The following is a 22,498-nucleotide window of genomic DNA, read 5'->3' as shown; positions in this document are numbered from 1 at the left end:
TGACGCAAACCCCTACAGAAGAGATGAGAGATGGTTCGCGGGGTTAATTACATGGGCTTAGCTACTTTGACTCATGACGACCCGAACCATGGGAGTAGCCTCTAGGTTCCAACTGTTAAAATCCGAACCTAACGGGAACGCAAAAATTAAGCTTGCCATCCTGGTGTCGGTTTCAGCACGAAAAGAACTAGAGATAATCATAAAATTGTTCTGGAAATAAATTACAAGTTTTAAATTATCACTAAGCCGATCTAATTTTCCTGATTTGAAAAAAAAAAACCTAAAGTAACTATGAAAATAATATAGAAAAATCCAACTCTCTCTCTCTCTCATCCCTTAATACGGGATTAAAACGTACAAACTTTGTAAAGTTGCAACACAGACAAAAATAAAATATTACCAATCTCCTCACAAACCTCTCTTATTGAATGTTTAAATTATCCTTACTTGAGTCCAGTCAAGGGAAAAACTTATCTACTCCAAGTATAGTTACATTTTAAATTCTATTTTTTTCTCACTCTTACTGAATGTTTAAAAGTTTTTTAAGAATTCATTATATTTTTATTAATATTAATATATATTAGAGATATTTTTTATTAACATTAATATACATGTCATGGATATTTTCCCTTTTAAATACTTTCAAAACAATATTAAATTTCAATTTTTTATCTCTTTACGAGCTATATATATATATATATCATCAACCCTTTAAATAATAGTTTCAGAATTTTTATTTTTTTATTGTATATTTATTTAAAGAATATTTTTTTGTAATATTTTTTTTTAAGTTCATTAATTGAACTATCAAAATTTTTAAATTAACCAAATAAAACTTTTTTACAAGTATTAGTGGTCGATTATCCACATCATAAATATTTTCCCCGGGAATACTTCGAATTCTAGGGAAAACATCACACATCATTCTGTGTGCAGTAGAAAGTTCAGCAGCCCAAAATGCGAGATAAATCTGAACTTTTCTAAAAAACGAAGAGGACAACTACTGTACACAAGAAATCTTTTTTTTTTTTTTATTGGTATCTATGCTAACAATACATTGATTAGCATAGACAAGATTTTAGTTATTTTTTGTGGTTTTGGAGTTTGCCCCGCATTTCACTTCTTAACTCAAACATTTAAGATACGCGGAAATCAATGCTATGCGCCAAGAACATTTTGCTAATTAGCATGAGGGCTGCTGAAACTTTTTGTCTGCTGCTGTACAATATCTGATAAGCGTGTTTGATTTTGAGGTTACAGTTATTTTTTAAAATGTTTTTTATTTAAAAATATATTAAAATAATATTTTTTTATTTTTTTTAAAATATTTTCAATAATAATACATTAAAATAATTTAAAATCATTAAAAAATAAAATAAAATAACATTTATTTATTTTTAAATACTTTTAAAATATAAAAATAAATTAGTACATCCATGTAGTAAATTCTCAGTTTCAACGTTTCGTAATGTTGTACTAAACTAGCATGGTGACCTAAACTTGACATATTTTGTATCTCCATGCTCTATGCCAACCACAACCTAACATCCCTTATCTAAATTTTCGATTTCACATGTTTTTTATTTTAAAAAAATGTCTACACTTTAAAAATCCGTTACTAGAATAGAGAATAAACTTATTTTGATGTATGGTATAAGATAATTTTTAAGATGTTTTTTATTTAAAAATATATTAAAATAATATTTTTTTTATTTTTAATATCAATATGTCAAAAAAAATTTAAAATAAAATATTATTTTTTATAAAAAGACATGATTCAGTCATAATTCCAGTTGTGATCTTAGTTAAAAAAAATGATACAGTAGAAAAAGAAGATAGAGAAATTAGAAAGACATTCTAGATATTAAAAAAATAATCTATAATATTTTAAATTTATTTTATTAATAAGTATAAATTATTGAATGAAAAAAAAAAGTTTTAAAATAGGGTTGATTAGCGTTTAAAAGATAGGAAGTCCTGGTATTTTTTTTTTATTTAAAAAAAAACAAAGTACGAAACAAGTGCAAGTAAAAAAGTGGTATGGCGCAATGATTCCCAACAAAGGGAAGTCCCAAGTGGCCGCCTCTCCACGGACCTTTCTTCACATAAACGCAAATAGGAGGAAGAGGAGAGGAGAGGCGAAGTAAAGGAATCCGTGGACCTAAGCATTTCTTTCCACTCCTTCACCTCATTTTACCGGCAAATTACATCTCCAAACTCCAGTTCTCTTAAATGCCGCTGTGTTAAAACGACATCGGAGCTACAAACTTCAGCAGGAGTGAACGATCGAACGGGCAACTCTGTCGATTCCACCTCATAAAGTCACTGTTCATGATCGCAACGAGGAGTGGTTCACGAGTTCCTTGTTCCAGAGGTACGGAATGTAGACTCTGTTTGTTTCCTGGAAAAAAAAAATACTCCTAATATAGATAGCTTGCAAGTGAATCGAATTGCTGGTGTAATAGAATCAGGAGATTAAATGCTATTTTGTTTGTGCTTTGGGTGGGAATGCAGATTGCAGAACCAGTATATATCGCACAAAGTGGAATCACAGAACATCACGCTTCCATTTGCTTGCAGGCACGGTAATATTGTTCTCTGATATCACACTATTGTATAGAATTGCTCGACTTTTTGATGTTTTCGTCACACCCACACCGTGTATACATAAAAGAAAGTGGATTTTAGAGGACAGTGTTATTACTTCACTAAAACCAGATGGCTATGGTCCAATAATATAACAATTAAACTGTGCCTGCCTATTATCTGGAAATGTTTTCATGTGACTGCATGCTGCTTCAAGTGTTTTTGTTTTTTAATGAGCTGCTTCTGCATTCATTTACGGTGATCAGCCAATAAAGGCTCTGAAACTTGAGGACCTGTACCTTGTATCTTCTTCTTCCTGGCAAATAAGCTTCATCGTATAGCAGTGAGGCCAATTATTGTCACCTTTGGTCCTGTTTCCATTTGGCATAAATGTGTGTCCTAAGGTTCAATCCAGAGGATTAATGAAGTTTTAAATTTTATCGTTACGAGTTTGCCATGGAACGATTTGAAAGACTCATGGTCAAACAAGATGTGAGCATTTAAAGTTTTTCTGGTCAGATATGATGTACTGTCTCCCTTGGTACGGTCTTTAATTTTAGCTTATTATGAAATCGAGTGGGGAGGGAGAAAAGAAAAGGAAAGAAGCGCATTCATACGTTCTATCCAGTAATCATCTTCCCCAACGAATAATTGCCCTTTCGCTCTCTGCTTGTTTGCTTATTTATCAATTCTTTCTTAGCTTTGTTTTGGTGTATTAAGTAACTTATAGCTCACTGCAGTCTGGCGTTTTCAGTGTCAATTAAACCTAGAACTTAAGTTTATACAAAAGAAAGTGCTAGTTTTATTAGTTCTCTTGCATGTGTGTTAAACCCTAGCAAATCAATATAAAAACTTACTTTACACTCTCTGATAGGCCATTTGGTGATAATTTTTTTATGATTTTTTCTAGAAACAGGGTTGCCTGTTTATTTACCCTGCAGCCTGCGGCTCTTGCTATTTTCTGGTTAAAATTGTTCGAGATAAAATGCTATGTGCTTGGAGGTTGTTGCACAAGTCGTGCTGTACTCGTAAAATCAGGACAACTTAGACAGCCAGAAGCTCCAGGGATCTCTGTTGAGTTGAAGTCGAAAGTCTGTGCCCTTTATTTTGGATTCCTTTATTGCAGTAACAGAAAGATTCTAAACATGACCTTTAATTTAGATTTATGGACATTATGCTCTAGGGACCTAGTAGAAGGGCAGAGTTTTGGATGTGCTCTTTACACCAACGTTGCACAATTTTGTGGAGGCAACAACCAAAAAAAAAAGGAAGACAAAGACAACGAAATTCTGAATTGCATATACCATGCCTCTCAATAAAGCACGATATGATTTCCTGGAATAAATATTAATATGAACTAAAAGGGTTCTTTCTTTCTTCTTTTTTTTCAATATATTATGTGGATTGAAGCAATGTTTTTTTTTAATTTTTAATTTAATCATTAAACTTTTATTTTACATAATTAAACTATTTTAAGCAAAAATTAGCACTCACTTGTACATTTTCATGGGGAGGGTTGAATTCTAAAATAAAAAATCAAAGTGAAAATCATGGATAACATAAATGGCGACATTGCAAATTGTTTAGAAATGTTTAGAAAGTACATTTTCATTCCTTATCTTTTTTTGTTGAAGATGAACTGTCTCTTTAATCTTGGCAAGATACATTTTGATATCAAAGTTAATTTTTCTTGTTTTTTCAGTTTTTTTCATGGAAAGAGAGAGAGGTGTCGCTGAATTCCAATAAAAAAAAAAACTTTTTATTGATGATAGTTATGACCACTAAACAAATTAAAATTGATGTTAATGGGTTCTACTAAGTGATGAAAAAATCTTATAATAATTGTGTTAACTTTCAATGTAGCCTAAAAAACTAGAACTAAGTCAATAACAAAGTATTTTTCTAATTTGATTCTGTGGTTTAGACTTTTTTTTAGTACGTTAGGTTGATAGATTGATTTACAGGTATTCTAAGGGTGTTTATATAATATTATATGGTTGAAATGACTTGAAAATCAATTTTTAGGTTAAAAAAATGATAGATTTAATTCTCCAGTCATCACACTTATGGCTGAAATTTAGGCTGATAAATAACTCGTTACTTAACTATTTTTTCCAAGAAAATAAGGTGGTTGACAAGTTGTCATATTTTTTAAAAAGTAAAAATAATAATAGGCCTAAACGCACGAGCTGAACTTTTATTGTCTTGATTTTTTTTTTTGTCAATTAGCACCTTTTCATGTCTTTTTTTAAAACCGTTTTCCAAGTTTTTTTTTTAAATTAACACCCCTTCCTTCCATGTCAATTTTCTTGACTTATTTAGTCCTTTTTTAAATTGTTATTATTGTTTTTTTAATTATATTAAGTGTTTTTAATTTTTAATAAGGTTAATATAATTCATCCATATATATATATATATATTTATTATAAATTAAATTTGTTTTGGAAAATTAAAAATATTTATTTTGTTATGATATTTTTAATATATGCAACTTTGCATGATGTTTTTTTCTTTTATTTTATTAAATGAATTTTTATTTGTTCTCAACATTTACTAAAAAATGATTTTAATAAATAAATTCATTAAATATAATGGGTAAATGACCCGTGTTGTGTTATTAAATATTTTAATGTATATATTTTTTTATTTTTCTAATTTTATTTTTATTTATCATTATTTATTGAATTATTCCAACTTCATAATCTAGGACGCACGACATATATATAATTTTAATGTATTTTATATTTAAATTATAAATTTTACATGTTAACCCAGCTTTATTCTAAATGATATATATATTTTTGTTGTTGTCTCATTTTTAGCAACGCTATATAAATTTAACAAGTATATGTTTTCTGTGGAATAACCACATATAAGAATAAAATTTTAATAGCTAAAAATGCTTATTAGAAAAAAAATTTTTCTTGTTTTTTCAGTTTTTTTCATGAAAAGAGATAGAGGTGTCGCTGAATTCCAATAAAGAAAAAAAAAGCTTTTTATTAATAATAGTTACGACCACTAAACAAGTTAAAATTGATGTTAATGGGTTCTACTAAGTGATGAAAAAATCTTATAATAATTGTTTTAACTTTCAATGTAGCCTAAAAAACTAGAACTAGTTTGATTCCGTGGTTTAGATTGTTTTTTTAGTATGTTAGGTTGACAGATTGATTTATATGATATTATATGGTTGAAATGACTTGAAAATCAATTTTTAAGTTAAAAAAATGATAGATTTAATTCTTCAACCATCACACTTATGACTGGAATTTAGGCTGATAAATAAATGCACGAGCTGAACTTTTATTGTCTTGATTTTTTTTTTTGTCAATTAGCACCTTTTCATGTCTTTTTTTAAAACCGTTTTCCAAGTTTTTTTTTTAAATTAACACCCCTTCCTTCCATGTCAATTTTCTTGACTTATTTAGTCCTTTTTTAAATTGTTATTATTGTTTTTTTTAATTATATTAAGTGTTTTTAATTTTCAATAAGGTTAATATAATTCATCCATATATATATATATATATTTATTATAAATTAAATTTGTTTTGGAAAATTAAAAATATTTATTTTGTTATGATATTTTTAATATATGCAACTTTGCATGATGTTTTTTTCTTTTATTTTATTAAATGAATTTTTATTTGTTCTCAACATTTACTAAAAAATGATTTTAATAAATAAATTCATTAAATATAATGGGTAAATGACCCGTGTTGTGTTATTAAATATTTTAATGTATATATTTTTTTATTTTTCTAGTTTTATTTTTATTTATCATTATTTATTGAATTATTCCAACTTCATAATCTAGGACGCACGACATATATATAATTTTAATGTATTTTATATCTAAATTATAAATTATACATATTAATCCAGCTTTATTCTAGATGATATATATATATATATATTTTTGTTGTTGCCTCATTTTTAGCAACGCTACATAAATTTAACAAGTATATGTTTTCTGTTGAATAACCACATATAAGAATAAAATTTTAATAGCTAAAAATACTTATTAGAAAAATAAATAAATCCTTGAGATGGAAAGAAAAACATAATAAATACAGTGAACAATCACCGTATTTGCAAGACAATCAAAATAAAAAAATAAAAAAAGAATATCCGTATAACCTAACAATTATGTTGTCGAATCAAATTTTAAATTGTCAATGCATCTCCTCTGTGATATCAGACTCCTCATGTTCATAAAATTCAGAATAAAAAAAACCCGAAAACGACTTAAAGGCGCAAACGCTATTAGTTTCCTTAACCATATAACAGTCAAGGGGTACATCTGAAGGTTTCACAAGTTCGAGACTTAACATTCAGAAGTCTTAAACTACAAGTACTGGAGTGGAAAATCATGAAAATATATGGACTTACCTGTAATCTAACCTGCTACAGAAAAGAAAAGACAGAAGAGTTGACAGACACGTGCCAGTGGACAGTGGCTCTGTATATATTTAAAATACTATTTCATCCAAAATCTTCGAATTCCCCCCTTTCTGCTATCACATGTATCTGCAACTGCCAAGAGCCAACATAGAAGAATATATATAAAAAGCCGGTCCCCTTTGTCTATTCACCAGAGGAGATTCTTACGCATCAGCTTCATCTTCGTTTTAGACAGAAAAAGAAGGGAAAATGGAGAAAGCAATCGACAGGCAACGTGTCCTTCTCGACCACCTCCGTCCTTCTTCTCCCTCCCATCACAACTTTGAATCTACTCTTTCTGTAAGTTTAATCGTTTGGTCGATATTTTAGCTGATATTTCGATTGTTTGTGGTTTAGTTTAGATCATGAAAGTTGAAGGATCGATCTGAAATTTTGAAAGTTATGAAATATGTTGCTTTATATTGTTTTTATCAATATGTTGAGATACATTGTTGTGTTTGACTTTAAGTTTTTTTTTTTTTTGAATAAAAGTTGGATTTTCATGACTAAATTAATTTATTGATATAAACTGGAGTGTTTTTAATAATTGGATTTTGATTGTTTGTGAATTCAGGCATCTGCTTGTTTAGCTGGAGATAGCACAGCGTATCAAAGGACTTCGGCTTTTGGAGATGACGTTGTGATTGTTGCGTAAGTAGTTCGTAGTTGAAATGAGATGATCTTGCTGATTTGAGCTTGATTTCTTGTGCATTTTAATTTATTTGTACTTTTGGTTATATAGAGCATATCGAACTCCTCTTTGCAAATCGAAGGGTGGTAGTTTCAAGGATACCCATGCTGATGATTTACTTGCACCTGTTTTGAAGGTTTAATTTTGAATTTGGTTTTGGTTTAGGTCATTATTTGATTTTGATTTTGATTATAATTTTTCCATTTTGGATAATAAGAATTGTGTTTGTTATTGTGGATATTGGTTGGTGCAGGCATTGATAGAGAAGACGAATGTGGATCCAAGAGAAGTTGGGGATATTGTTGTGGGTTCAGTATTGGCTCCAGGATCTCAAAGAGCAAGTGAATGCAGGATGGCTGCATTCTATGCTGGTTTCCCTGGTATGTTTCTTGAATTGCATCTTTCGAGGGGCAGTGGTTGCATTACTGCTTTATTGCTAACTTGATCGGGTTTTGAATTTGGTCCAGAAACTGTGCCAATAAGGACTGTCAACAGGCAATGTTCGTCCGGGCTTCAGGCAGTTGCTGATGTGGTTGCTTCTATCAAAGCAGGGTTCTATGAAATTGGTAAGAGAAATCCCCTGAAATGCTTTTTATAGTGTAGTATTTCATCGTTTTTATCATTTCATCATAGGAATTGGAGCTGGGTTGGAATCCATGACAATTAATCCAATGGCATGGGATGGAGATGTGAATCCAAAGGTATTTTTATACTTCTCTTTATATAATTAGTTTCAGAAGGTTTGTTGGTGAGCTTTTTTTTGTTATTTATTGATCTGGATGGGATTCTAAAGGTTATGTTGATTATGGCAGGTAAAGGATTTCCAGAAGGCTCAAGATTGCCTTCTGCCCATGGGTGTTACTTCTGAGAATGTGGCACATTGTTTCGGTGTGACAAGGCAGGAGCAGGATCAGGCTGCAGTAAGTGCAATTGATTTGCTATGCAGTATGCTTCAATATGATTTGTTGTATTACTATTCTCAAATTGTTGTTGATAGGTTGATTCTCATAAGATTGCCAAATTGTTGTTGTTAGGTTGATTCTCATAGAAAGGCTGCTGCTGCTACTGCTTCTGGAAGATTCAAGGATGAAATCATCCCTGTCCCTACAAAGGTATATTTAGTTGAATGGTTTGAGAAAAAAATCGATCCTGTTTATCTCATGTGCTTACATGTTGTGGTCATTATTGTCTTAAGAATTGAATATGTAATATCTGATTTTTGTTGGTATTTTCCTGTTTGAAGATCGTTGACCCTAAAACTGGTGATGAGAAGCCGATTGTAATCTCTGTTGATGATGGAATTCGCCCAAACACAACATTAATAGAACTGGGAAAATTAAAGCCCTTGTTTAAGAAAGATGGGACCACCACTGCTGGTATGCATCCTGTGCACTTTCTTTTTTTTTCAGTTTGTTTCGATCCACTTGATCATGTGGTAGTTCTTCTTCAGGGAATTCTAGCCAAGTCAGTGATGGTGCTGGGGCTGTGTTGCTCATGAAAAGAAGTGTCGCTATGCACAAAGGGCTACCAATTCTTGGTGTATTCAGGCATGTAAGTCCTAGAAACTTATTGTTTATCTCTATCATAAAGTGCAATAAACTAAAGGTAGCGGCAGATGGATGTGGTGGGCGACAAGATTATAAATCTAACACATCGAAGCAACAAGTCTAGAAGCATTCCTAATTTGTTGGGTTAGCTACCAGATTGCATTTCTTCACTGGAGAGGGGCGAGGTTGCACTATCATCATCATGCTGACCAGAGAATGTGGTTGTTGGATGAATTTGCTTCATGTTTCCTACAATAATCATTTTATAGAGGAAATGCTGTCCAACATACCTGTTGGCATGTGATCTTTTGTAGTCTTTGATCGTTTTATTTTAGTTCAGAACTTTTAGTACTGAAATAAGGCGTCTTGAACTTTTGGGTTCAAGGTATACAACCTCATTCAGGGCCAATAATTTCTTGTCCAGCAATTTCCCTGCAGCATATTTGTTATGTAGTTTAGGAAGATAGCCCTCTGCAAATGCATGTCCCATTGTTTTACTGGAGAAACAAATGTTTAGATGTCACTTGCCATCTACTTTGTCAGTTTTCATGCCCAACAATTAATGATGAGAATAAGTAATGGATTCTCCTCCTCATTTTTCATTTAAAATTATTTTGGCCATGCAGGACATTTACTGCTGTTGGTGTAGATCCTGCCATCATGGGTGTAGGCCCAGCTGTTGCAATCCCGGCTGCAGTGAAGGCTGCTGGTCTAGCACTTGAGGATATTGATCTTTTTGAGATAAATGAGGTAAAAAGAAAATGAATACTTCACAGTTATATTTCAGAATCAAACACCGCTTCAGGGTCTAACTAAATTTTGTTGTTCCTCATCAAGGCATTTGCTTCCCAGTTTGTTTATTGCCGTAAGAAGCTGGAGCTTGATTCACAGAAGATCAATGTCAATGGGGGTGCAATGGCCATTGGACATCCTCTGGGTGCAACAGGTACTTTCTTGTGGATAATTGAAGTTAAAATGAATTCCACTCTAATTTCTGGTGATAGTTATTCTAACCATCTTTCTATTCTTCAAAAGCACTATTAATAAGCTGGCAGGCTGGTAATAGCTAATAGATTGAAGTCAATGTTGTTTTGGGGAGAAAGAAGGGAATATGCACATCCAGTTAGGTGTTCTAATTTTGCAGGAACACAGTATCATTGTATCCACGGTGGAAACAGTTTCTTGCTGCATGTAGATCTGCTTAAGAGTTGCATAGAGCATCAAAAGTTTTGATTTTGTTAATGGATCGTTGTGATAAGAGCATCTATATATTAATATATGATTTTCAATTTAGACACGGAAATGAGGTGGATCAACTGTTAATCATTTGATCAGAGACTAATTAATTGCCTGTTAACTGTTACAGGTGCCAGATGTGTGGCTACTTTACTGCATGAGATGAAGCGCCGTGGTAGGGATTGTCGCTTTGGGGTGGTGTCAATGTGCATAGGTATTCATCCTCTCTATCTCTATGCGTGTAGTGTTGCTGGAACTTATGCTTATATTATCAGCTGTTGTCACTAAATGCAGGCACAGGAATGGGAGCTGCTGCCGTTTTTGAAAGGGGGGATGGTTGTGATGAGCTCTGCAATGGTCGGAAAGTCGAAAGCAACAACCTCTTATCAAACTATTAACGATAGACACACCGGGTACAGCATTGATATACGATAATGGCATATTGCAGAAGCTTTGATAATGCAGTTTAGGGTCACTATATTATTCATAATAAAAGTGTAACGAGGTAGTTCTATAGTCGCTTAAACAAAACTAGAAAGGCAGATGGCTTCTATTTTTATTTTCTCATGCCATGAACCACTCCTCATACTCGCTTAGCCTTTACTTTTTTTTATGAATTCAAGTATACATTCCGAAGTTTCTTGGGTTAATCACAGAGATGAATGATGATGGGAGTGGTGTCAAACGCTGGTGCCTGGGATCACTACACCATCCCAAGTTACTCATCTGATACATATGCCATATAAGAGCAATGGCAAAATGCAAAATTTCAAGGTAAGGATGTAGCCCTTCTGCGTGTGTGCATAATTCAGACGATTCTTTCGATTCTTTCAATCTGGACACAATTGCTGAACCACGTAAGACAAGAAATTCTATCGATTTGCAACTCAGTAAACAGATTAAGCTATCGGCGATACCGTGATAGAAAATGGGATTAATCTGTCTGCCAGCTTCTAAGTGCTCGCCTGATGGTTTATGGTTTGTTTTTAGTATCCTAGTACTTGTTTTTACATGCCTCGATGAGAAGCATGTTTGGTATTGTAGAATTGATAGCTTTTTAAAGTATTTTTTTTAAAATACATTATATTAATAATTTTTTATTTTTAAAATTTTATTTTTGACATTAACATATTAAAACAATATAAAAAAATAAAAAATAATTTCAAATAACAAAAAAATAAAAAAATTATTTTTTTTAAATATACTTTTGAAATACAAAAATGCGAAAACAGAACTACTCAGGTCAGATTTTGGCAAGCCACCCACACACTAACTACAATTCAAGAGACTGCAGCCTTACCCTTGAACTGGAACTCGAGACGATAACGTTGAGAACCCTAATGCTATTATATATATATATATATATATAATCTTTGTAAACAGGAGTCAAAACAAATGAATTTTTCAAATTTTGATATAAAAAAACTGGGAACAAAAACCCAAAAATTAAAATAACACCGAACAGCCCGTGAGTTAACAGCATTTAAAAGAGACGTTAAAAAAAAAGGGTCAAACAGATATGAGTCGTTAAACCCTAGAGATTTTTACCCCAGGAAATCTAAACCTAAATTACTCACAAAAGATTTAAACCCTATTCTTTTTTACAGAAATGGGTGTACAGATGAAAGCACTGCTCATCTACTTGACAAAGAACATTGCGCATCTTCATTTACAAATCCAGAAAAGCCTCTGCAGCAAGTTGAAATTTAGGGTATCCACACAAGTTGAACTAATCTCACTAAGAAGTCAATAGCAAGACTTGAACGGATGACCTCAAGTTAAACCATTTTCCCTATCACTTAACCGAGCCCTTCGAGGACTTGAAGGTTGAATCTAAAACGCGTTAGAATGAAGGTCGAATCTTAAAAGTTTTTATGTTACGATACATCTCGTGGCAGTTCATGAGCATCACATTTGCTCTTACTCCTCACAGCAATCGAATAGGACATGAAAACTTTGGATTTCATCTGTCTGTCCCTTGATGCTCCAGGTTATCTTTTCTAACTCCTTAACAGTGCAGGATGTCATTTCCCTTTGCGATAACTTCGTCAAAAATTTTGGTCAAGGACTCCACCCCTAAATCACAAGGGTTTGGTTTGGTTCAACCCCAGTCTACAAGCTAGCCCAACTGGTAGCCACAAATCAATTTCAAAATAACAGAAGGAAGCCTCCTGATGACCATCTATATTAAAAATACCATCTACATTAAAATTCTGATCCAATATAAAATGCATCATAAAAGAAAGAACGCACAGGTTTTCTCCAGAATTCAAGTGCACCGATTTCTGTTAGAATAGCAAAAACAGACATGTATAATCATTACCTTTCCTAAAGGTCAATAGCATATCGACCTAAAATGGGGCATCATCATAATTGAAGCACCGAAACTCAATAGTGCAAAATCAAGAAGTTATAGATGATTTGCAAATCGGGCATGATGTTTTTCTGCTGAGCCAAGGATCAATACACTGCACCAACAGAATGAATAAAGCAATCAAATGCTTGTGGTTTATTATAAAACATACAACAAAATGCTTCTTAAGTTGTAAAGAAAGAGATTCATACATCTTTGTGAAATTTGTGTAAACAAGGGAGATGACGTATTTTTTCTCCAATAGTTGGGGCTTCAAGGCAGACAGCACAGGTCTCTCCAAAGTTATCAGTCTGCATGATGCGTAGTAGAAGACAAAAAAGGTGAGCAAATGAACATGCAGAAAGCAGTACATGGTGCAAGCTAAATGCTTTCTTGACTTGAAGCATCCATGACATGGATATGGGCTTGGATGCTGATCAGCATACCTGTACCACAGACTCTGGCAAGCAGTTAATTTGATTGGCAGATGCACCATGTTGAGAATTGTTCTCATCAAGGGCCAACAGCATTTCATAATCATTCCTGCCAAAGAAAAAAAAGGAGTAAAGTAAGAAGCATAATATATATCTTAAACCTATACCCACTATGAACATTTTACTCAAAAAGCTGTCACCGAGGAGTCAAGGGAAAGGAGATGCAGAAATAGCACGCACCATTAAACATTAATAAAGAGAGTACAATAAAATAGCAGATATAAAGATCTAGATCACTATCAGATAGTACAATTTAGGAGAAAAATGTCAAAAATAGGGCAGCACTTCAGAGGATTGACTCTCAAAAACTTGTTCTGTTGAAGGGGATTGAAGTTTCAAACACGACAAAATTATTGACTGAAACCCAAATTTGACACGCACAACCTGTTCACAGAATTCCAAAGCTTCTTTACATTGTAGATAAAAAGTTTAACATAGAATGGCGGCATTTCATCGAACACTTAAAACCCATCCACACACAAAAGATACAGTTGAACCCAGGAATCCTAATTCATCACTGAAACTTCAACAAAATAGTTCAAATCAGTAGAGTGTGTTATCTATAAATCCTAACTTCGTCAGATGTTCCCCATATTAACCCAACGATTTGAAAGTGAAAACCACCTAGAAAGGTTAGAGAAAAGAGGATAATAATCTCAACAGTTGAAGTCACACCAAGTAACCATTAGAGTCGAAGACATATCAGAACTGGACATATCATCAAGCTTCATACTACTACATAGTGTAGCCTGCCTAACCACCAAACTATTTTTCACAAAGTAACTACTTTTCTAAATGTTCTGATCGTGAAAGAAATTCCGAATAATAGTCAAGAAAAGAACACTTATGAGTGATGACTGTTACACACGAGAAGCTCAAATTAATAATTTCACACAGATTTAGCAATGAAGCAAGTAAATCAATACTAAGGACTACTTAAAAGAATCACCCCTTATACTGACAATCTATTCAACTAACGTTATCTGCTTGAAGGCATCTATGAAATTTGCTGCCACCACAAGCAATTTCAATTTGTCATTGGGTTTCAGGTTGAAAGGCAAATACTAAGCAATTTCAATTTCAATCACATGATAGCTGTAGTCTCACTCACATCAATAAGTTCAAGAGATGGACAGGATTCAAATCAGATATCTTTACGGTCTGATTTTTCAAGAATACAGAAACCACACATAAAGAGATCTCAACAACACACTTGCTCAACTTATGTCTCCCAATGGTAAAATTTTTCAGCTCAAAAAAGTGAGTCTATCAAACCATTTTCATCCGACCAAATTATAGGCATATATGTGGTATGGTTTATTGCCAGCAACAACAGCTAACTCTTTTAAGCTGAATAGATATAAAATACAGGGCATAGAGTCATCTTTCCAAATGCTCAAGACAATCATATATAATAAATCAGTGAGCAGAGAACACAACTTGGCAAACATAAAAACATCTTACTCATTAAAATCACGCTGAACATGAAGCATGCGAGTAGCTGTCATTGAAGCCTCTAAATTTTCCAATATATCAAGTCTCTGCATTGAGAAGCAAGCAATCAATGTTACACATGCCAACCATTCACAGGATAAGATTTCTCAATGACAATAATTACAAATCACGAAGTTACATGAACAGAAAACCAGATGTAATTTGCTATGCAGGAAAAAAGTCATCTTACTTTTTTCTCATACAACCACAAGAAAGATATATGATTATACAACAGACAAAAGAAAAGAACTGCATGGAGTAAATATTAACTCGAGATACTTTCTCATCCAAAAATAATGCAGTAATAACTCCTGAATCAGTGCAGGTGATTGAATATGGTTGAAGCTTTGAGGATTTTGTGCGGTCCATAAGTGCCCAGATGATATTCTCTCTAAATCTCTCTTTTTGATAGATTCTTTGCTTACCGCCAATTAACTAAATTAAATTGCACCAGACTAAACAATCAATTCAGCCCCCAAAATCCTGATTCTTACTCCCAAACCCTTTTTAATAAACACCCATTCTCCTCTAAAATAATCATCTGGCATCCCACCATTGTTTCCCTTGCAGTCAATCATAAAACAGCGCTCTCTTGCTTCTGCACCAGTCAATCATGCTCTCACATCAAGGCCATCAGATCACGATGAAGCCTTGGTGACAGATGAGATGATTAATGATGCTGGGCGGAGAGAGGGGCTTAAATTGCATATTGAGAAGACTTATGATTATGCTAGCGCTTTCTCAAAAATGTGACTGGTAAGGCTTTTGGTACTAGGTAGAGAAATTGAATTAAGGTATGTTTATCCTATGTTATTTCTTCTGAAACTTAAAATGCAGGTGACCTCCAGGCTTTCATATAAAGATGAATAATCAGATGACTAAACAACATATAGTTGGTCACAATCCTCATCAATCAAAGCTTGGTGCCAGTGGCATGCAGTGGTAGAGCTAGAAGATTTTTGCAGGAGTGTCTGAAGCAAAGGGAGATAAGTCAATAGGGGCATCATGGGGCAGCCATGACTCTCAAACCCATCCTCAGACAGAGGCTCCGCCAGTAGTGGCGTACAAAGTAAAAAACTGCGGAAGAAAAGGCAGATAATAATAAGATGAAAAAAATGAAGGACAAAACACAAGGGAAAAACATACCATCAATAAATCCATTCCCGAAGGAAATTGGAAATTCAACCCTCCAGGGAATACTGCAGGAACGGGGTTCCTCTCTCTTGATATTCTTACAGGAGTCCGGTTGGACAAGCGACTCCTCAAGCCCGATGCTCGGGTAGTAGTAACTTGAACCTGGTTTCCTCTCCTATTTGAAGGGTTCTGAGAGGACCGAGGCAAGCGCTGTCTTGATGGATGTGCTACTAATGAGTTTCTCTAACAAAGTGAAAAACAGATGAAGTTATGGACAACTTATAGCATAAATCTAAGCAGGACCAAACAGCTTAACTGGAAAAAAAGGGAAGTCAAAGGAAAGCATCACAACCACCTAATTAACAACATTAAGCAAACACTAGTGGATATAAGTATGTGCAGTAGAACATTCAGGGGGTGGCATATGCTTCAAATTGCATGAGGACTGTTTGATTTAAAACATGTTGAAGTTAGCAAACTTTAATGCTATTTATTAAGACAATATAACCCAACTCAGGCCTTCATCAGTTTACTACATAGTAACACTCACTCCTCCAAGGTTCAGGCTGTTTAAGGCATTCCACCTTAAATAGAGAGAACATAGTTGATTTTAAGATCATAATTGAAGGGAGAAAGATGTGTGCCTTGAACCATCCAACCCAGTAGTCAGACCATCAGGATAAGAGCAGGCAGAACCATTGTTATAGTTAACAGAGAATCAGCATTTTCTTCTTCTTGTTTAATTGCAATTCCCCACTACCCTAAAATATAAGCTAGAATCCTTACATATTAAGCATTTCTTTTTCAGCCAAATACAAGCTTGAACTTCTTGATCATTCCAGTCCAACTTTCATGGTTGCCTAAGTTTGCTAATCATCTTCTGATTCTGCACGCCAAGGGATTGAACTTTGAAGTTCAATTTTACCCAACTAACAGTGAAGTAAAAGTTAAAACCTATATGTGCAAATGCATGTACCGGTTTTTAATAATAGAATAGAGCCCCAAGCAGAAGAATAGAGGTAACATGATACATGCATGTACGCTCATACACTATGTTTCTGCATTTTGGCTATACTCCACTCTCTTGTAGTGAGGTAGATCACAAAAATAACTTCATTGGAATCAAGGCCCAAGAGATTGCCATGACTTCTATCCTTGTAGTAGACTGTCTCATAGATTTCTAGTGATTTTGTAATAAAATGAGGGAAGAATTAGCAAGTCAGAGTAAGTTCAATATTGACATTATGAGAAGTCATTTAAGTTCAAAACCCGCCTAATTATACAACTCCAAGGAAAATATAATCTCAATTTGCCTTCTATTTATTTCCTTTGGATCAGAAATATGATCATTAAAACATCTTGTTTCTTTTTTCAAGTCGATGAAAACATCATGTGTGCATGTGTGAGTGAGAGAGACTCTGAATAGTTATAAGAACACCAAAAATAAAATCTAGGGACTCCCACCATCACAAACATGAAAGATATTAATAAAAGAAATATCACACTTTCCCAACCCAGCCACTCACAAACGAAACTAAAAATAACATAATGGAGGAATTAAAATGGAAGCTGCAGAACTATTCCTTGAGATTTTAAAAATAAAACTGGTCCTAGGTCCCTAAATTTGTTTGAACAAGAATACCCCATCAATAGCGTTTCTTATTCTCTTGAAAAATAAACTCTGAGTGACATGCAGATAATTGTCATAGATAATTATGAGATGCTATCATTGTTATCAAAAACAAATCGTAGATACCATCATTGATGAGCATTTACTAGAGCTTTCATGCTCAGCAACCCACTGAAATTAAAGCAGCGCACTTACAAGATGTGGAACAGGATGATTGTGACCAGAAGTAGCAGGGAGTGCATCTTCCTCCTGCTGCAGGACCCATGCTATATTTTCATCAATCTGTTGTCAATAAACATGAAAAGCTGACAAATAGAGTCTCTAACTAATTAGGTGACGTCAAGAAGGGAGAGTGGGAATACAATTGAAGAGAACAAACCTCGCCACCTCCAAATATTGGTTCCTCATGATATAATCGTTCTTGCAGTTCCCGAGCCAACATCTCATCAGCTTCCATTTGCCTTGCCATAACATCTGAGTCCTCATTACTTCTGGAACCTATTAATTGAGGATCATTGTTTCTCACTTCAGTCAACTCATCAATTTCATAAATTGGTTCTAGATTGCCATCATGTTGATGATCATGGACTCCAGATGACCTTGAGCTAGATGATCCCCGAGATGAACCAAGAAACAAAACTTCAGTGTCATCAGGAACCATTGTAGAGCATTCACCAGGATTTCTTGAAGTTAATCCATGCGTAGCAACTAGATTCCCAACATGATGTAGTTTTCCACCACTGCTACTATCTCCTTCCACTAATCTATCATCATGTTGTTCATTTGTAGAGCATCTAGCATGATCATCTCTTCCCAAAATACCCTGTTCCATATAAGCCAGTGGCTGATCTTGTGTCTTCGATCTTTTGTGTGTACTTCTCCAGCCACCAAATAATGCATCTCTATGGCCATCCCTGGATTCACGGGATGCTTCATTATTAGTTGCAGAACTTCTGCATACACATAATATGCTGTCATGCATGAGAGATAGAGTACCCATAAGAAACTAACAGGAGAGGAATCATTGTCCAACTTATTAATTATACAAGGAGATGGAAGGATTAAACTGACGAGTTTGAACAGAAAAATGGAAACGAAACCGAAAATAGAAACTCAACCAGCAGATAACTCTCCAGCACTTATGTGAAGGTAGAGCTCAATTATGATTCCATCAAATCCTGGGAGGGAGAGTTTAGGGAAAATCCTATCCTTCAGCATTTTTGCATGAAGTGGGAATGAAGGCGATCCAACCAGAAATGTGTGCAAGATAGATGAAATTACCTGGTCATGTAGGCATCATGCTCCTTTGATGCAGAAGGATGGACTATTGCCTTTTTTCCTTTAGCTCTATAACAATCATTGCCTTCAGCAACTATTTCCCTGAGGTCTGTGTTAGGTGGACCATCAGACAACTTGTTCCTGGCATGATTTCTTTTGTCACCTGGGGAGCCATCCTGGGAACTTTCAGCTAATTTTTGGGCTCTAGTGGCTATATTATGTGGAGAAATACATCCATTTCGCACTAATCTCTTTTTCCCACCAACTCTTGGTGAGGTAACAGATAGATGACAAGCAGGAAGCTGCTTTTCGATTTTGTGTTGATGACCACTAGCACGATCAATCTCTTTCACATTATTTGAAGCTGAACCAGAACCATTACATGTATTCACATCTATTTTTTCCTTTCCCTTAGAGGTGCTGCCAGATATTCCTGAAGGAAGAGGAGCCAGCTGTACAGAAGAGCCACCATTAGATGATAATTGACCTTCTCTTGTCTCTTTAGCTTGGAGATCTTTTGATGCACTGTGAGGAAAAACAATGTCGAGTAATCTGTCAGGCTCACTCATCTCAGTTAAATCAAAAATATCATCACCTTCCATGCAAAATGGTTTTTTAGAGGAATTTGCAGCACGGCCAGCTTTTGATTTTTCCACATACTGTACTCCTTTAGAATGCCTATTCTCAGGCCTGGAGTTATTAACTATTGCTGGCCTTCTAAATAAAGGCACATTCTGGTGGGGATGGGAATCCAAAGCAGAATTACTTGGAGAATCATATTCATCAACATTAATGGGACTCTTTTGAGGATGCAAATGAAGTCTTCTATTGAGCCCATTTTCACTAAGAATCCTACCCCTGCTTGTCCGTGGCGGATTAAAACTCTTTTCATCCACAAAGCCAGACTTTCTTAGACGACCAGGAATTGACGAAATACTTTCTTTTCTGAATTGTGCACCATTTATACTCCGTGCAGCTGCTCTCTCGGGAGTGTCAGGTATTTCAAATACCTGATCAGAATTCATATCTTCCATACTCTATCACCTAAAAGAGACCACAAAAAAAAAAATGCAACCAATCCAGTCTGTCAATATCAAAGAGCAATTTCCAGTAACAATCAACTTTGTCATCACCCAAATACTGAGGCAACAAAAGAACATAGACAAATGCACTTCAAAATACCTAAAAAAAAGAAATTCAACAATTAAATGACTAGAAAGTCACAGAAGGCATAAAATATCCTGACATGTAGGAGGTAAACTAATGAATGATTAGCTGCAGCATCCAGCAGAAGCAAAACATAAGCTAGCAGGTTACAGGTAGAATTGCCAAACATACGTGATGCCAAACTTCAACACTACCACAAAGGGAACTCCTTTACATGAGCTTTTATATTTTAGGGTTTAGAATTTAGAATTCCTGAATTAGCACATAATGAGATGCAATCATCAAAGCATAAAAAGTATAATATAGCAGTAAACAAGGAAATGACTCAAAGTAGAAAAGAATGACCTGAAAGAAACTATAGCTATAAATGATAAAAGATTCAAACTTTCATATTCAATTCACTAAATAACAAATACCCAGCTAAAATTATTGACACCAAAACCCATGTATAAATTAACAAAAAAAAATATTTATAATCAAAACTACATAAAGAACTAATTCAATTGAAAAATTACATACAAAAATTTCCAATATAATTTCCAATATAAGAAAAATAAATCATCAATACAGAAAGAAAGAAAAATAAGGTTAATTTAATATATATATATATATATATATAATTCTTCAAAAAGAGACGAATTTTTTCATCAAAAGAAAAAAACTCAAAGAATCGAAATCAGACAACACATAATGAGCGATTAATTGAAGACGTGAATTACTATTCTTGCAAATATTTAAAAATAATAATAATCGAAACTTTAAACCAAAAGGGAAAATAAGACTTGCATTAAACGATCAATCAAAACAATTGATTAATTTATTAATTACCTGATGATGCTATTAAAAAACTAAGAATCGAAAATTACACCAACAAAATAATTTCCATGCGCTTATCTGATCCTTCTCTCTCTCTCTCTCTCTCTGTATTCAGGTTTAGGCTGCTGTCAGCGGTATAATGGGCCGGGTTTAGGTTAGGTCCAAAACAAATTGAAAGCTTAACCTGACCAGGACCAAGACCAAGCCCAAGCTCAGCAGATTCACCTAAATTTTCCAGTTTCCACCACCACGACACCAACTTTGTCCTTGTAGTTAGTGAAACTAGTAATAGTCCTCGTGGTCTTAAGACTTATATCGTGCATCCCTCAAAATTTTGAAATTCTTTATCACTTGGAAATCTTTAATTTCTATTTTTTCTCAATTATTAGATTTTGAAAAAAAAAAAAAACAATGTGAGATCAGTCTTGCAAACTCGGCTCAAGTTACTTAATCAATTAAATGACCCACCATTCTAGAATCTTGCTCGAGTCTGATTTTATTTTTAATTAATTTTTGTTTTACCAAAAAAATACTTTAATTGTTTTAGAACATAATTTTGTGGTGATCCATGAACACACAAATCAATTCATGATGCAATTCTTAATCAAACTTGAAAACTGATATTTTTTGAATGTTTAACGTGAGTCAAGAAATTATTTGAATAATGTTAATATTAAAATTGATTAATTAGTTTTAATTACATGTATGTGTATGAAAATATTATTGTGGTTGTTTTTGAAAATATGTTTTATTTTAAAATATTTTAAAAAATATTTTTTTATTTTTTAAAAATTATTTTTAATACTATTAAATTAAAAAAAATGCTAAAAAATTATTATTTTAAAATAAAATTAAAAATTAAAAAATTTTAAACCTATTCCATAGATTTTTAATATGAAAACAGTTATGTACTAAATTATAATTAAACTCCCAGGACAACCCAATTTCAAAACCATAAGTCCTGGTGGACCCCTATAAAGAAAACTAAATGAATTCCTGGAATTCATTTTCCTTACTTTCCCATGTTTAGTAACAACATGAAAAAGTAATCAATGAAAACTTAATTCCGGTCAACATAAAAAAAATGCTTTATGAAAGGAAAGTGGTTTTCTTCTTTTTAAAAAAAGAAAAAAATTTTTTTTTTTTTTCATTATCTACTTTTACAAATTAACGATTTGTCTCTCTTTTTCTTGAAGCATTTCAAAAACATTTCTTCTGTGGACAATTGAAGCATTTCACTTGAACAATTAATTTCAGGTATTTTTTTTATTTCCTTTATGTTTTTATCTTCTTCGTAGATCTGTAAAAATTATTGTATAATATTTCCATAACACAACAATTTTTCCATGATAATTTTCTTCTTTATCACTCACATTCGGCAGTTTATTCTACCCAAACAAACACCATCAAATGCAGAGAGAGAGGCACTTGAAAATCCCCAAACTATGTTAATCAATCTTCCCCGGCAAAAAAAAATCCCCTCCCTGTTACCCCATCCCCGAAAGCATTGAGAATCAACCCTTGCTCTCTCTTTTTTTTAACAGCAACCAGGGGAGAATCTGGGAAGGAGGAGCCCTGTTGCCCCTTGAATGTTTGATATTTGTCCTGCTTTTTTGTCTTAAATATTTGCTT

General features: G+C 33.6%; 2 protein-coding genes and 1 pseudogene across 7 annotated transcripts; 2 read left to right on the top strand and 1 right to left on the bottom strand.

Moving 5' to 3' along the window:
* Positions 1-2,291: 2,291 nt before the first annotated feature.
* Positions 2,292-7,059, top strand: LOC105123166 (ferredoxin-like; annotated as a pseudogene).
* Positions 7,060-7,103: 44 nt separating this feature from the next.
* Positions 7,104-11,185, top strand: LOC105122972 (3-ketoacyl-CoA thiolase 2, peroxisomal-like). Of its 2 annotated transcripts, none has more exons than XM_011022386.1 (14): positions 7,104-7,326; positions 7,601-7,677; positions 7,769-7,853; positions 7,971-8,097; positions 8,185-8,283; positions 8,351-8,418; positions 8,530-8,631; positions 8,752-8,829; positions 8,961-9,093; positions 9,168-9,264; positions 9,891-10,014; positions 10,102-10,210; positions 10,631-10,714; positions 10,795-11,185. In XM_011022386.1, the coding sequence occupies exons 1-14, from the start codon at positions 7,237-7,239 to the stop codon at positions 10,896-10,898; spliced, it is 1,377 nt and encodes a 458-aa protein (XP_011020688.1). In that variant the 5' UTR covers positions 7,104-7,236; the 3' UTR covers positions 10,899-11,185. The 2 variants fall into 2 exon arrangements, with proteins under 2 accessions (XP_011020688.1, XP_011020687.1); XM_011022385.1 differs by having other exon boundaries at positions 8,530-8,637.
* An 864-nt stretch (positions 11,186-12,049) lies between these two features.
* On the bottom strand, positions 12,050-20,942 carry LOC105122971 (RING/U-box superfamily protein). 5 transcript variants are annotated; one of them, XR_841779.1, is made up of 10 exons: positions 20,879-20,941; positions 18,887-19,927; positions 17,985-18,558; positions 17,801-17,887; positions 15,988-16,218; positions 14,812-14,888; positions 13,300-13,396; positions 13,066-13,164; positions 12,824-12,968; positions 12,050-12,682 (listed from the first exon to the last, which is right to left on the bottom strand). XR_841779.1 is itself a non-coding variant. In XM_011022383.1 (9 exons), exons 2-9 carry the CDS (start codon positions 19,915-19,917, stop codon positions 12,903-12,905), a joined length of 2,223 nt encoding a protein of 740 aa, XP_011020685.1. In that variant the 5' UTR covers positions 19,918-19,927; positions 20,879-20,942; the 3' UTR covers positions 12,689-12,902. The 5 variants fall into 5 exon arrangements, 3 of the variants coding, with proteins under 3 accessions (XP_011020685.1, XP_011020684.1, XP_011020686.1); XR_841780.1 differs by having other exon boundaries at positions 12,050-12,628; XM_011022383.1 differs by lacking the exon at positions 12,050-12,682 and having other exon boundaries at positions 12,689-12,968; positions 17,985-18,519; positions 20,879-20,942.
* Between the last annotated feature and the right edge of the window lie 1,556 nt (positions 20,943-22,498).

Source organism: Populus euphratica, unplaced genomic scaffold (assembly GCF_000495115.2).
Source record: "Populus euphratica unplaced genomic scaffold, PopEup_1.0 scaffold8.1, whole genome shotgun sequence".
NCBI lineage: Eukaryota > Viridiplantae > Streptophyta > Magnoliopsida > Malpighiales > Salicaceae > Populus > Populus euphratica.
Note: the sequence above shows the minus strand (reverse complement) of the source record. Positions and strands in the feature narration are given on the sequence as shown.